Source organism: Olea europaea, unplaced genomic scaffold (assembly GCF_002742605.1).
Source record: "Olea europaea var. sylvestris unplaced genomic scaffold, O_europaea_v1 scaffold2614, whole genome shotgun sequence".
Taxonomy (NCBI): Eukaryota; Viridiplantae; Streptophyta; class Magnoliopsida; order Lamiales; family Oleaceae; genus Olea; species Olea europaea.
The window spans coordinates 80343-92238 of NW_019244467.1; the positions used below are offsets into that span (position 1 = coordinate 80343).

The window sequence follows — 11896 nt, forward strand, 5'->3', positions numbered from 1 at the left end:
GGCTATATTATTATCATAATATGATATTCTATCCTAAACTCTATGATAAGACTATCAAATTATATCCTAATCCATAATTCATGTGGGTATATTGTGAAAAAAGGGTAATATGACATCTTATCCTAATTAATTATATGAATATAATAAAAATTCCCGTGGGAAAAATTTATCATATTTATAATTAATTCCAATTTAATGTCTACAACTCTTTATGTGATCCTAAACAAGCATAATATATAATTTTACTTAATTAAAGATGTTGTGGCTACTCCCTAGTTAATTAAAATTTTTGGATCACTAGACATTAAAAATGTTTTATGCATAAACGATTAACTTAATATGAAAATAAGTCTAATTCATAATCGTTATAAATTGCATAAATAATTTAAACATAACCAACTCATCCAAACTAAATATAAGCACAGTTCATCATAAAATTGTATTATTTCAAAATAAATAATTAACATATGCAAGATTAAAATATTAAATTTTGCATAACTGGCTCATAAATAAAATTGTATGATTGAATTCTATAAAGTTAGCACTAAAAAATTGCATAAATATTTAAGTAAGCATCATGTAAATGACAGACCCAATGACAGTAATTCTCCAAAAGGCCCAGCGAACAATTGATTAATTATGATAATCAAATGGGCCAATAATAATTATAGCCTAATGAACTTATCACATACTTAAATTGTATCCCCAATAAAATTCATGTCCAAGAATTAATAGGCCTAATAGATAAGTGGATGTGTCTAAAAGTCCAAATAACATTCAAAATAATAATAATAATAATAATAAAAATCGGCCCAATTAAAAATTCTGGAACATGATCAATATCTAATTGAGAAAATTACCTAGAAACCTACCTTTAAAGATTAATTTTCAAAAAACAAGGGAATTAAATTTTATTTCACAAATCAGGTGGTAATTAAGCTTTGATAATTATAATTAAGAAAAATTTAATTGTTTATAATCTACATATTCACCTTACCCAAACCCCACCCCGACACACCTACCCACGCACCATTTATTTTGAAATCCCTAAAAAATTTTCTCTCACTACTCTCTCTCTCTCTCTCTCTCTCTCTCTCTTCTCTTCTATTCTCTTCCAAGCGTAGAATTGCCGCGTGCAGAAGCTGATCGGTGACAACCGTGATGATTTTAGCGTCACTTCAACGGTGCTGTGAGGCCGCTAACGGCAAATTCGACGACTCGCACTGCGCGATAAGGTGCTAATGATTTGTGTTGACGGAAAGTGGTGGCGGTGTCAAGAGAAAGTTGGCTTTGGAGTGGGCTTTTTCCGTCCAGCCAGAATGCAGAGCTGGAGGAGCTAAAAGCTCGGGACAAGGCAAGGCACACTCGAACATTGCTGAATTTTGATGATAACATTGTGAATTTCCCGATCATTAGTACCTCAAATATGTGTTTAGAACTGTGATTTGAAGTCAGAAAATCTGCCATTGAATAAGAATGGAATTCTAAAGGTGTTAGATTCTATGGGGTGATTTTGTTGTTAATGCTAGTGTAGACTGTGATGGTTCTATTACTAGTGGTGCATTTGGTCGTTTAATTTTTTATGTTGTTGGGGGTTGTGGTTGTGGATGTTTTAGTGTTGGTGATTTTCTGATTTGTGGTGATTATGTTGTTGGTGATGTGTTAAGGTGGTGTATATTTGGTAACGTGGTGGTGGTGTACGCTATGATTGTTCTGTGGTTGGCTATGATGGTTCTGTGACTGATTGTGACTCGAGATTGATCTAGTCACAGACAGTCACACTGAATACAATTTTGGTCACAATTAGTCACACCAAAAATAAAGTTGGTCACAGTTAATCACAGGTTTGCGATGTGTGTAGATTTGTTTGTGGTGACCCTATGCGATCAAGTATGTATTTGTTGTGACTGTTTGTGACCAATTTGTGTTAATTGTGATCGGTTGTGACTTGAGATTGACCTGGTCACAGACAGTCACACTGAATACAAATTTAGTCACAGTTAGTCACACAGAAAACAAAGTTGGTCACAGGCGTCGGACTGTTCATTGGAACAATTTCGGGGAGGTATCGCTGAACAACCATCGGAGGGAGCATCGGAGGGAGCGTCGGAACAGTCATCGTGATGGTCGCCGAAGCGATTTCTTGGTGTAGTGGGGTGATAGGATGGCATGAGAGAGGTGGCACTGGTGGAAATAATTAATGTATATTATATTATATTTTAATATTTAATAAAATTATTTACCACCTGATTTTTGAAATATTTTAATGAGTTTGTTATTTATGAAATGTGATCTTTAAAACTAGGAGTTATATTAAGATCCCTATCTAATTTTATATGTTTTCAATTAGCCCAATGGATAAATTAAAACCAATGATTTTCAAATGGCACGATAATTAATGGCCCACTAAAGAGCATCATCGTCAATTGGCTCCTACACATAAAATTGGTCTCTGTACGTTAATCAAAACCAGAGAACGTCTTCAATCTCTCGATTCTGAACCTCCTCAAATTAAATCTTCTCTCCATCAAAACTCAAGTTTAAAATCACATAGAGGCTATAAAATCAATTTTATGGACATATTAGAATTTATTTTTCAGAAAATAAATTGGTCAGAGAATATAGCTTTTTACAGATTAACGGTGAAACACCAAGGTAAAGGTAATATGAAGCTCTGATATCAAATGTAAGACTCAAACTCGATCCTAAATAAGTATGCTGAAACAAATTGGATCGAGAAATCAACAATCTTGCGGAACAAAAATCGTACCTCCAACCATTGATGTATCTCAGAAAGCTTCTTGCTCCAGGTAATGGTTCTTCCAAACTCTCAGCACACTTTATATGATGGTGTAAACTGTATTTCGGGTGTGTGGAGCTTGGGGATCAAAATGGGGATTTATAGCCGAGTTTCCATCAAACTTTTTATGGCTAGACCTCTAATGTCGCCAGAAAATCAAGACAAGAAACGGAATGGGGCGAGATTGGTTCAACTTGGACCATCAATCTTGGAGTTTCCAAATTTATTACCAGAGGATTTGGGATTCTCTTAATTGGAAATTCCAACGGGATCTGCTTGTTAGAAGAGCTAACAATGAAACCAGATGAGCCAAAATTCAATGACAAAGAATCAGGTTGAACAGAATTGAAATGACAAAGAATCGGGTTGAACAGAATTGAAATATTTGACGAAAGACCCATCTTTCAATGCCGAAACTGGCGCAGAATCAGTGTTTAAATTCGAAAAAGCTTCAGAGCCCTTTGCCACTGCTTTATCAAACACTGCCAGCGTCCTTGATTTCCTACTCTCTTTTCCAAGAATTATAAAAAATAAAAATAAAAAAATCACTGATTTTCAGTCTTCTAATTTGCAACTCACAGAACTTTCAAGAATATAAATGCAGTTTGTGTATATAAAATTGCAGAAAGATATGTTAGATGGGTTGCTAGCAGTTTCGAGAGTGTATAAATATTGAATAATGCATATGTAAGAATATAACACGTGTGGTCTAGATGAATTGCTAATTTGCAGGGCCGTCAAAATTCCATCTTAATAGTATTACCGGTTTAGGGGTCGAGTAGTTATTTGTAAACCGGTTTTTATTTTTCCAATTAATTCTTCCTTTAGCATTATATAGTTTCATATTTTCGTTAGTTCTATGAATATGTTGAGGTTTTTTATTTTTGTTAAATCTTAAACATGTCTTGAATACATCATATTAATGGTGGGTTATTTCTAGCGAACCGTATGCTGCAAAATAACTATACAATCAACTTGTTTGACAATTAATTGATCCAATTTTTGAAGAGTTATGAAAAAGTGAAAAAAAATAAATAAATTTAAAGTGTCAGTTTTCGGAGAATTTTATGTCTATTTTGTGTTGTTTAGAGTTGATAGGAATAATTTTATTTGCAGTCGCTCACTACAACAGCCGCCCTATGTGACATATATGTGATGGTTAATGATTTGCATATATGACACGTAAGGCGACTTCAATAGTGAGCAACTGTAGATATCATTAGAGTTATTAGTTATCTAGAAGTTTAATGATTATCTGAATCTTATTTACTTCTCTAAATACATGTTGTAAGTCTTATGATAACTAGTTGAATTTAAATTTATTAAGAGTTTTGGGAAGTTTTTCATTATTCTCTCTTTCTTGATATTTGATATTTCAAATCATCAAACTTAAGTTTTGTGAGACTTCATTCTTTCTTATAAGTTTTTGCAACGTCACTAATATTACTATCAAAGACCTTGATGATTAGGTCAACATGTATTGAAAATATGTATATTTTGAAGTGCTCTCATTGAAACTAAAGATTGATGTCATGTTTAGCATGTTGAAGTTGAATTATAATCCTTTGACTATGTTCACTATTACGATGATGATATTTTAATTTCTCAACTTCAATTAGTAAATAGCAAGATGCCATTTTATATGGTGGTTTACTATTTGTTAACAAGAGTTGATGTATTGAGGTGCCAACATTTAAGTGGTAGGACATTTAAAAGAATAGTTAAATAGGGTCGTAGATATAACAGATATCTGCATGTGGATAAATTGATTATGGGTGCAACATTATTAAAGATCTATTGACCTCAAAAATCTTCATAACCTTGATACAAATAGATCCCTGCCATTTTTTTTTTTTTTTTGAACGATGACCTTAAAACCTAACAGTTTATGTCTGTGTGTACATGGAACTATAGGTGGATAGGGAGAGTCATGTATATATAGTGAGACATTAGGTTATCTTACTCAAGATGAGTCACTAATAAATATGCTCATCGATCCATTATAAAGTACTAACCAAGCCAAGCTTACGACAATATTGTCAAAATAATATCCATCAAAATTCGACTGACTTCATCAATGTCTGGTCAAAGTCCAATAAAAAAATGTGAGACTCATCTTATCATACATACGCCTAGTAAAATATAAGTGTAACAAGATATTTTTTACTATTGATTGGTGGATGGTTCACTTCTCATGTTTCATAAAACATAATTATGCAATTCCAATATCACTTCCTCTTCTTTCAAGTCAATATCATAAATTTCTTCACACAAAATATGCCTAAAATCAAGAAAGAAAGGAATTCAAAATAATAATTTTAGGTCAGAAGGACATGACAGCTTGTCTAGCTCTCTATTCTAAATCTCAAAATCAGTATGATTTTAATCAGAATCGAATCTAATTGAATAGAATCAACTAGTTTGATCGTGTGTGCGAATAAACATGTTATAAGTATGATATTTTTTTTATGAACATAAACATGTCATAGCATGAAAATATTACAGGTATTCAATACAGAAAGGAAAATATCAGTCCCACTAAAATGGACACAAGAATCTTTCACAAGTTGCTGTCAGTGCAAAAGTTTATATGATTCCCTGCTGCATATTTAATTCACAAGGACAAACTATCTATTAGTTTGTGAATAAAAATCATGGATATTTATCACAGACTTTTCCCCACTTCTGTCAATATGAATACTACTCCACCAAAAAATCTAACCAACGTGCAGCAAGTTGCACCAAAAAAACCAATAAATGACTGACAATTTAATCAACACAAAAAGAAAAAGAAATAAGCATATAATAGCAAGCGGAAAATGGAACAATAAAGTAGAGAAATTAGAAAGGTTAATGGTACGTTTTATAAGTTGGATTGAACCAAACTTCATAGTAATAAAAAGACAAACACAAAAGCCATCAATTATGAATCTAAATTGTACTAGACTAAATTACAAAGTATGTTGTGGCGATGAAATGAACGACTACTGATTAAAAACTACCAAAGATTGACACTGTTAAAACGCGCTTTAGACCTCTAGTTCTATCACAATCTGATAAATCGGCCAAGAAACTACCTGTTCGCCTCAAATTAGGACCAAATAACTGAGACCAAAAGTTGATCAATAAAGAATAAAACATCCAAGATGAAATGGAATGTTTACTGATCTAACCCTTAATTCAGCAACTCTTCCCAGAATCCCGCGTCAAGTTCCTTGTCTGAACTCCCAATTTGCTCGAATTTGTCCTGGTCTTCCTCTTGTTCTCGTCCCACCTTACCAAATCCCTGCATTTCTAAAGCCAGTGCCTCGAGTTCAGACACTTGGGAGCGATAAGTTATGTCAAATTTTAAAGGTTCGGTATTAAAAAGGTTCAGCCCTTCATTAGTTCGGCTTGGCTCCTCACTAGGCCTTGGATCATCCAGTGGTCTCCTCTTGGAATTCGCCTCTTCTAGTTCTTTTCTCTTCTCCTTTTGCAAGAGTAATTTCTGAATGAATTCTGGATTCTGCGTTGCTCTAGCTAAGAAATTCATCATTTTTTTCTGTTTCTTCTCTGCCTCCTGTAACTTCAATTCCATTTGATTAAGGTAGGATATAGTACTCTGTTGTTGTTGCCTTAGCTTCACAATTTCCGTTATTAGTACTTGTTTATCACGCCTCAACTGATTAATTTCCGCATCCAATCCAAACCTTCCCACTTCGACACGTGGACTAATAGCTTGCTCAAGGGGAAGAGGCTGAGACGTGGCCTTTCTCCTCCGTATGTTCTTCAAAAGATGCTTTTGTCCCCGAATAAATCCTCCATTTGCGAACTCCCAATTGTCGGGATCAATCTTTCTAAAGCCCTGCAATAGTCCAATCCGATTCCATTCCCAAGTCAAATTTGAAAAAGTTAAAACTACAGGTAAAAACTGATGTTCGTGGGAATTTTATCAAATTCATACTCAATGGCTTCATCATCATGAAGAATGGTCTAATCAGTAAATCTGCACGGATCCACATAGAACCTTTGGAAAAGAATGACAAAGTATGTGAAGAAGCGCAATAGATACAAAGCCAAGTTATAACAGAAGCAAGTATATCAAGGATTTAGGCAGAGTAAAATGGAACTATTCACAACAAGAATTAAATACGCGTTTTAAGGCTAATTCAGAGAGAAAGATATCACTCTTCCATAGCAACACGTGTAGAAAAATGGAAAAGACTAAAAGATAGTACTTACATATGTGTTGAGCTGCCTAATAAAGCTGGAGAAATTGTTGTGTTTGAAGTATCTTGGAAGAACACCGGTGGAGAAGGAATGAGGATCCCACACAACAAAACTGCAACCTCCTCTGCTCCAAGAAACAATGTGATCAATGGCCAAATTATCCACCATCTCAAAGGTCTTGGTCAAAAATGGTGGAGGCCCCGTTTCGTGCAGCCCTTCCATGGGTCGAGGTGGTGGTGGTAGTGGCGCTGTCTCATGCTGCTTCTCAATTGGTTGCCATGAACTTGATGAAGAGGGTCCTCCTAAATACTCTTCTTTAACTGGAAACATTGGATTCATGATCAAGATTAATGAAGAACTCTAAATTCTTGATGGGATTTAGTTCTTTTCTCTTTTTATAGGGTATTTTGTGATAAATTCAATCCTACAAAAAAAATCTAGCAGCAGCGATCACAAAGTCAGGAAGTTTTTGTTGTGCTCTCTCTTTTGGAAAGGCCAGAAATGGTGATAAGAAGCTGAGTTGCCTGAAAAATTGGTCCAAAAAAGATGAACAACGCTATTTATAGAGCAAATTAGTGGTAGTTACTTCAGTTAAAAATACAGTCGACGAGATTTTAATACCAAGTCTATTTGGAAAGTTCTGATATTCTAGTGGTGCTTTAAGGGGATGGGGTGAGGGTATGAGAGTGACTGACCACAAAAATTTTAAAGCGGAAACTTTTGGTTTTAACTTTACCATTGGATGAAGAGATATGAGTGGTGGATTGGGACCCTACTCATGATTTGGCAACTTCAGTTATAGCAACCATTGATTCTACTGGAATCACAAAAATTATTGAGACCCACTTTTTGCCTGATGGTGGGGAAGTAAAAACACTGTACAAAAATTATTTAAAATAAAGATTATTTGATACTTAGGAAAGGAACATTTTTTTTCTTCATAATTCAGTTACATTTTTATTTTAAACTCAAAAATTAAAAATAGGAAATGATTATTTCATTTGATGATTGTGGATAAAATATAGAATACTAGCAAACAATGCTATTTGGGATCATTAAACTTTAATATATATCAATGAGGTCACTAACATTTAATTTAGTTACAAATTTCTCTACTTCATCATCAGCCCATTTTCAAATTGGTGAAAATTGATTAATTGACCGCCACGCAACAATAGACCTTCAACATAATCGTTGCATGACATACCAATTTAATGTTAATCCGCGTCATAAAAGTGCTAATATGAAAAAATGCAGGTGTTTAGTCTTTTAATCTAAAGGCACTGTTAGAGTCCTATGATTGTCAACTAAGTAATTTTCATCAATTTAAATGATAATAGATGACTTACTGTGACAGAGTAATTAAACATGATACTAAATTTTAGTTCAATTGCTTAAACCAAACTAGATTGAAATTTAGTTACTCAATCGAAATTTCTCTGAAAGTTGAGTGACTGCAGATGAAATTTAACAGCACCTCATTTAGGAGATGTATACAAGAGCAAACTGTCACAATTAGAAGTATTTGTCTATTCTTTCTGCATTTTGGTAGAGGATACTACAAGAAATGGAAGCATGACAGTTTTTCAACAAAAATAATTATATTAAGAAAATTTTGAAAAAATGTGACAAAATATGAAGAAGTGCAAGAATACAAGCATATTGTTACACTATGGAAAAGTTCACGTGTAAACTAATGTCATAGTGATTTTTTGACTTCTACAAGGTATATCTACTTTTCGATTACCTTTTTTGTCTTAATTTTAAGGACCGTGCTTCTTGTACATGGGCATGCCCGTGTACACGGTCCCACCCGCCCCCTCACATCGGGGGCGGGACCCAGACGTGGGCCCTGATGTGGGACCTCGCCCCACACATGGGGCGAGGTGGGCCCGTGTACACGGGCACAAAGGGCTTTATCCTAATTTTAAGGTTCTTGGCAGTTGACATTGCTATGAAGTTCCATTATTTCTTGGTGGCTTGGATCAACTGAGAGAGCAGCTCGACAGTCTCGCAGGGCACTCATAACATCACCAATGTACTCGTGAAATGCAGCACGTAGGTGAAGAAGGTGAAGATCTGCTTTAAATGAAATAGTTCTTGATATTTCTGCAATTGCATCCTTCGCCTTACTGTTGTCCATCAACACTGCTCCCGACTCCCCGGCGCAAGCTGACAATATCCAACGAGAAGAAAAAGGGCAAAAAGTTAATGCAAATCTGCAAACCAACTATTTTTTATCCCCCAATCCCCCCTTCTCTTGAACCGCAGAGTCTACATTAATGTATAGTTATTCTGTCAACCATGGATAAATGTTCGTGGTAGCCCTGAGACAAAGATTTTTTTAGTACATTGGCTATTGCCTATTGGGCATTCATATGTGTACGAGGTCGTCCTAGTATTTATTCAGGTTTCATGCACAAATCAGGTTGAGCAAAAATTATATTATTGTCTCTGTTATAGTGAGAATATGCGGCAGACGACTAAAAATCTAAGAGTGCTTTCCATTCTCTTGCTCTTGAAAGTATGGATTAAGATTTAACCACAGCCCACATGTAATCACAGTACTCTCAGAAGACAAAGAGCAATTAAATTGATATTATGCTTATCTACACCAAAATTTATGTTAGTGGTCAATATTAAGGAGTGTGAACATGGTGGCAAAGGGAACTAAGAAGAAATCTGACCTGCTGCTCGATATCTGTAAGGATAAACCCGTAAAGGATCTAGATGAGTGACCATCTCTAGATCTGCCTTCATGAGTTCGCGTTCACAGTACTCAGACCTCTTCTCATAACAGATGCACAATATGGTGCTTTCTCAATCAGTTTTGCCATCTCGGCATATGCAGCATTTTTATCGTTTCTCAGGAAATGAACACAAGCAAGGCCCTGATGGGCTCGAGTATGACCAATTTTAAGGGCATTGATGTAGCAATAAGCTGCAGCATCTAGTTTACCACAATCAACATAGACACTTCCAAGATTGTTTAGGGCCTAGCCATATATAGCAAAATGATTACTAAAGATCCAAACACTGCTTTCTGCATTCCTATTACTGGTTGACAAAAATGTAGCTAGAGAAGACATAAATATTGAAGTGAATGTAGATTGAACACAATATCAATCATTAAGAATGCCAATCCCACTCTGGCAGGCATAACTGAACTCATATTTCTTGGAAGATATCTAGTTTGACAATTAACTAATTCGTTTCTCTTGAAAAAAGGAACCAATATCATCTTCTGCCAGCTACAAGCATAATTAAAGTTTGGTGCAGTAGGAAAAATCAAAACTCTTGGCAGCAAATCCAAATAAGGTAAAACTTCAGACCACTAATGGTACATAACCAACTTATGATAATTGTGTCTTTTAACTAACTCTATTGATTCTTTATCGTGCTAATCACTATTCCAACGCTAACTCAATCAAGACTTTGAGTTGAACTTTAATTCAGAGGAGGTAAATGGAGTTCCTAGATGCATCCACCAATTATAACTCTTATCCGAAAAGCTCTCAAATGTATTGCAGAAGTTCCTATCTGCTTGTCCTAGTTATGAATCTCTACAACAGAACCATTTGGGCAACGTTAGAACTACGAAGAATAGTATATCGCTACGCTGTATTGAGTGAGACCAATTCAGCACAGAATACACTAATAGCATCTTGAATTTAATATTATGTATGGCATCTTAAAGTTCGTCATCTTGTCTTATAATTATAAAGCACAAGAAATTCATACCTGATCTTTATGAAGCCTATCTGATGTGCACTTCAAGGCTTCTTTAAGAAGTGATATGACAGTGGAAGAACAAGAAGGATCTTGAGCAGGGTCAGCTAATGCATAGGCTTTTAGGAGAAAAGCCTCAAAGGATCTCTGGAGAGTAATAGATTCCTGGGCCTTCTGTAACCCTTCTTCAGAGTGACCATTATCATATAAGATCCATCCCTCGTAAACTAAGTGTTCATGTTCACTTGATGCATGCTAGCAAGCCAGGTGGAAACTTCGCATAGCAGCTATAGAACAATTTAATCTGTTTAAAAATTAATGACATACAATTCAGTTACTTGTTATTTAGTTTTATATCAAAAATTTTCATATATATACACACACACACAGTAGTAAACTTTCAAAACCCTTTTGCTGAAGATTTAGAGATGGCGAAATTCCCCATCCCGAAACCTTTTCATTTTAATTTAACTTTATATTTTCCAATTTAAATCATATTTAAAAAATAAAAATAATTATAAAAATCAAATAAATAATTGAACGGGACGTAAATGGACATATTTTAATCCTTGTCTCGCGAAAGTCCCCATTCAGGGTGGTCACGGGATGGCTGCCCCATCCTAGACCCATGCTGTTGCCCTCTTTATGGAGATTACATTCCCAGTGAAGGCAATTTACCTTCTTAACATGGAAAATCAAATGCCAAATTTATCCACTTATGGTAGGCATAAAAATATGAAGTACATTATAATTTATTTTCTAGTGATTATTATTATTTCTTAGGAAATTTTCCAATCAGGAATATTGGTAACTTCCATTAATTTTACTATTTATAGGATTAGTCTTATTGAAAAATTTAGAGTTGATTTTTGTGATATTCAGATTAAGTGAAGTTCCTCTCAAATTCTCAAGTTCATGTCTCTATTTTCTCTTTTTCTTTTCTTATCTTTTATGTTTGTTTTAGTGTACTACCTCACCTTCATATGGATATTCCGCTGAAAATTTTATTATGCACCATGGTTCTGTTTATCCAATCTGCACTCTTGCGCGTATGTTGTCCAAGGTGTATTGATTTGCCCCTCCTAAAACCATCTTAATATAAAGTACTGCAAATTTAAAATTGATCTTTATTCCCCCCCGCCCCCCCCCGCCCCCCAT

The 11896-nt window shown here is 34.8% G+C and overlaps 1 protein-coding gene and 1 pseudogene across 2 annotated transcripts; both read right to left on the bottom strand.

Annotated features, from left to right (window-relative positions):
* Positions 1-5706: 5706 nt before the first annotated feature.
* LOC111383113 (heat stress transcription factor A-6b-like) lies at positions 5707-7642 on the bottom strand. 2 transcript variants are annotated; one of them, XM_023007187.1, is made up of 2 exons: positions 7022-7642; positions 5707-6644 (listed from the first exon to the last, which is right to left on the bottom strand). In XM_023007187.1, exons 1-2 carry the CDS (start codon positions 7346-7348, stop codon positions 5976-5978), a joined length of 996 nt encoding a protein of 331 aa, XP_022862955.1. In that variant the 5' UTR covers positions 7349-7642; the 3' UTR covers positions 5707-5975. The 2 variants fall into 2 exon arrangements, 1 of the variants encoding a protein (XP_022862955.1); XR_002700693.1 differs by having other exon boundaries at positions 6549-6644; positions 6744-7118.
* A 955-nt stretch (positions 7643-8597) lies between these two features.
* Positions 8598-11896, bottom strand: part of LOC111383112 — a 6046-nt pseudogene continuing 2747 nt past the window's right edge.

Bases quoted from the DNA above. Each gene is read 5' to 3' on its own strand.
- LOC111383113 (XM_023007187.1), bottom strand. From the start codon at position 7,348: ATGAATCCAATGTTTCCAGTTAAAGAAGAGTATTTAGGAGGACCCTCT. The intron at 6,645-7,021 runs GTAAGTACTATC...GGACTATTGCAG, and splicing joins TTAGGCAGCTCAACACATAT to GGCTTTAGAAAGATTGATCC.